At 33.8% G+C, this 3,506-nt stretch overlaps 1 protein-coding gene across 1 annotated transcript; it reads right to left on the bottom strand.

Moving 5' to 3' along the window:
- Positions 1-1,194: 1,194 nt before the first annotated feature.
- Positions 1,195-1,923, bottom strand: LOC110701330 (peroxisomal and mitochondrial division factor 2-like). Its single transcript, XM_021878974.1, has one exon. The coding sequence runs from the start codon at positions 1,921-1,923 to the stop codon at positions 1,195-1,197; it is 729 nt and encodes a 242-aa protein (XP_021734666.1).
- Between the last annotated feature and the right edge of the window lie 1,583 nt (positions 1,924-3,506).

The raw sequence follows: 3,506 nt of genomic DNA, 5'->3' as shown, positions 1-3,506 counted from the left end.
AAGGCCGAGGTGTCTTGGTTGGGCCGTTTTGTAATGGATTTCAATTGACCGAACCGAAATTGTCCGTATTAACAAGGGATGTTAAAAAATACCCGCGATTTTGTCCAAATCAAACACTCCAACCCCAAATCACCTCTTATTGAGGGTTACATCTATTGTTTCACTCAAAAGTTACTTCCTATTACGTAGTAAAAGATATAATGAAAGATTTCTTCATATCTCCCTACTAATGGCTCTAATCCTTTACTATTCTACCATATCTCTCCATTGATGGCTCTTATCCTCTACTATCTTGAAATTAAATTTGCATCGCAATAAAAGTGACACGGTCTGCGATCATACCCGTTCCCATGATAGTAACTGAAACCGCATTTTCAAACCATGATTGTTACTCTTTCTAGCAGCCTGAATATCATATGTTTCAATAACCCTTAAATTAGATGGAGAATTGTGACCTAGAGAAAGTAAACTCAGGTCTCGGATAGGGAGACGCCACTGCCACTGAATCAAATTTCCAATTGCTACAATCAGCCTATGAGCACTTGAAGGGGGTAAGAGGCTACCCTCTGCAAGATTTCATGGCAAGTAGAGATCAAGTTGTACAATTCAGACAAACTAATTCACCCATAATTTGGGACACAGTCTGCTTCCAATTCTAGTCATTTAACAAAGGCAAAAAACGCAACTCATAAAATCAAATCCAAAACCCGAAATTCAAGTTCCAGAGCTATACTAGTTAAGAAATTCAACACTAATGTTACAATAAGGCAACATAAGAAGATAAACTAAACACATGATGACATGATGAAATAATTCACCATATTTTCACTGTCACATGAGAAAAATCAAAATTGAAATCCAATTATAACACCAATCTTGAAAAACCCAATCAAGAATTGTTTTCAGCATCAACTAAATCAACACTCAAACATCACATTTAATAAAAATCAATCATGTATCATAGAACAAAATTGGGATTCACACCTCAAAACTCATACAAAAATATAACCAGAGTAAAATTTCCAAATTATCTTGCTAAAAACAGAATTTAGAAATATAAATAAAATAGAAAAAACCATGGCAACTAACATCAAAATTTAGCAAATAACTAGATTACTACTATCCAATAGTAACCATTTAAATTCTCAACCTAAAACAAGTTATCTCATCAATATTCTATATTTATACCTGCCTCTACTTCTGCCTAATGTAGCACACCACGGCCGCGGCGACGATGACACCAGCAGAAACAGCACCAATAGCAGGCAATAGATTCTTGAATCCTGCAAATCCATCATCAGAAACTTCTCTTTCTGCAACTTTATCCATTAATCCATCAATTAATTTTTCAGATTCATCCGATTTCTTCGCCAAATCATCCAGTTTCTCCTCCAATTGATTCACCTTAGCTTCGGAAATCCTCAACGAAGCCTGAAGCTGTTCAACGGAATTCTCAACCTCCTTCTTTTCGATCAAAAGTGCAGCAATTTCATTCTCTTTCGCCTGTTTCTCTCTCTTCGCCTTCTCTTCAATCTCCTTGATCTTCGTCTTCAGCTCCTGAGCTTCACGGCTCGACTCGGCACCTTCGTTCATGGAGGTGATGTAATCATGCTCAAGACGCGACACTTGAATTTCAAGCTCCGACGCTCTCTTAGCAATGGATTCCGCCGCCCTACGATTCGACTCCGACTCGGCGTTTTCAGCCTTCAGTGACTCGATCTGAGCTTGTAAATCACCGATTTTAGCCTCCGATTTCGACTTTTCTGTTTCCAAATCGGATTTCTCCTTCTCCAAAGCTTCGATCCTCTGATTAAGGTCGTCAATGGAGGGGGTGGAGGTTGACTTCTGGGAAGAATGATCAGGTTCGTTGAGATCAGCGGTGTCGCCATTGACGCCATTAGAGAGAGCTTCGTTGTCCGCCATTGATGAAGGTTGTTTGGAGTTAGGGTGATTTAAGGAGGAAAGTAGGGTTTTAGAAATGAAAGAAAATGAAATGTGCAAGTTTTAGGGGAAATTGTGAGATAAACAGAGAATGTTTATGTGAGTGGTGTGAAATGAGGAGAATAAAGGGTGGATGAAATGACGTCGTTTTCATTGAGTTTTGTTTTTGCGTTTTTTTTAATTTTCGTAGTGCGCAAGACATGTTGTCTGGGCTTGTAATTTTTTTTTTGTTTGGGTTAAGGCCTTAAGAATGTCTGAGTATTCTCATTAAAGCTGAAATCTAATACTTCCTCCGTTTTTCTTTTATTTCACCATTAGATTAGATTAGGCTCGTACAATACACAAATTTAACAATAATTTATGATTTTAACAATATCTTTTAGCTTATTTGCGTGTAATACGTATGTAGTAGAAATAATTTAAAAATATATAATAAATTGATAAATTAATAAAGAGTGGACACCCCAATTCATATAATCTGTATAAAATATCTGGAGTAGGAAAAAAAATACTCCGTAATGTTTATAAGAAAATGAAATAGTCCGACCTTCCTTTAACTCTCCAATGGAATTTGCATAATTAGTCAATTCAAATATAAAATCTATTAGAAAAATATAAAATTAATTTAGCATTTTCAAATTTTTATTTATGTTGATAAAAAAAATTAATGATGTCATTATTAGTTTTGGAGGGATATACAAGAAGTTGACATGTAAAAAGTAATGACATCAACAGTAATTACTTTTTTAGTTATATTTATAGATAAGGACTTTTTTACTATTCACTTAATCTTCTTTGACTATCTTTTGTAATTTATCCATTAGGAAAAATATAGTCATGTGGGATCTAGTTAGATTCGTCTCAAAATCTACTTTTCAAATATCAATTTTTCATAATTTTTACAAAAGTATAATTAAAGATATTAATAGCCAAAGTAATGCATTGACAAACGTGAAACCCCTTATTGTGCAATAAAAAAAGAACGGAGGAAGAATATAATTATAGAGACACTTTTCACGAGAATCCTCCAAATCCCCAATACTACACTCTCATTTACTCCCGCCTTTTTCACTGATTTAAATTTTTTTTTACACAAGTAGTTTACATACAATTCACCATCCACTAACTACTCTCTAAAAATATTAGCCTTATCTTAATCTATTTCTAATCTCATTTAAAAAAAAAAAAAAAAAAAAAAAAAAAAAAAAAAAAAAAAACCCACTAAACGTGCTAATCAGTTGTAAAACTCCACACCTCCACCTTCATTTTCACTCCTCATAATATACCAAACTTAAGATTACTACTACACTTATCAGTACTCATACTTCATATCAAAACAATCTAAACAAAGACAAAATCAAACTTGGCGATATAGTAGATTATTGTATTGGGTATCTTCGGTTTCTGATTCGGTAAGCAATCAATTTTCACTTATAATCTTATACAGATTATTATGAGGACTCCCAGTTTAGTATATGATTATAAACTTTTACTTTTTAAGCTGTTTGAATATAACGAATGTTATCAACGTATGATTATAATGAATGGTATCAATGTACTGATTA

Source organism: Chenopodium quinoa, unplaced genomic scaffold, assembly GCF_001683475.1.
Source record: "Chenopodium quinoa cultivar QQ74 unplaced genomic scaffold, ASM168347v1, whole genome shotgun sequence".
Taxonomy (NCBI): domain Eukaryota; kingdom Viridiplantae; phylum Streptophyta; class Magnoliopsida; order Caryophyllales; family Amaranthaceae; genus Chenopodium; species Chenopodium quinoa.
Note: the sequence above shows the minus strand (reverse complement) of the source record. Positions and strands in the feature narration are given on the sequence as shown.

What these genes read in the sequence shown, in the direction of transcription:
- LOC110701330 (XM_021878974.1), bottom strand. Translation starts at nt 1,923, where the DNA reads ATGGCGGACAACGAAGCTCTCTCTAATGGCGTCAATGGCGACACCGCT.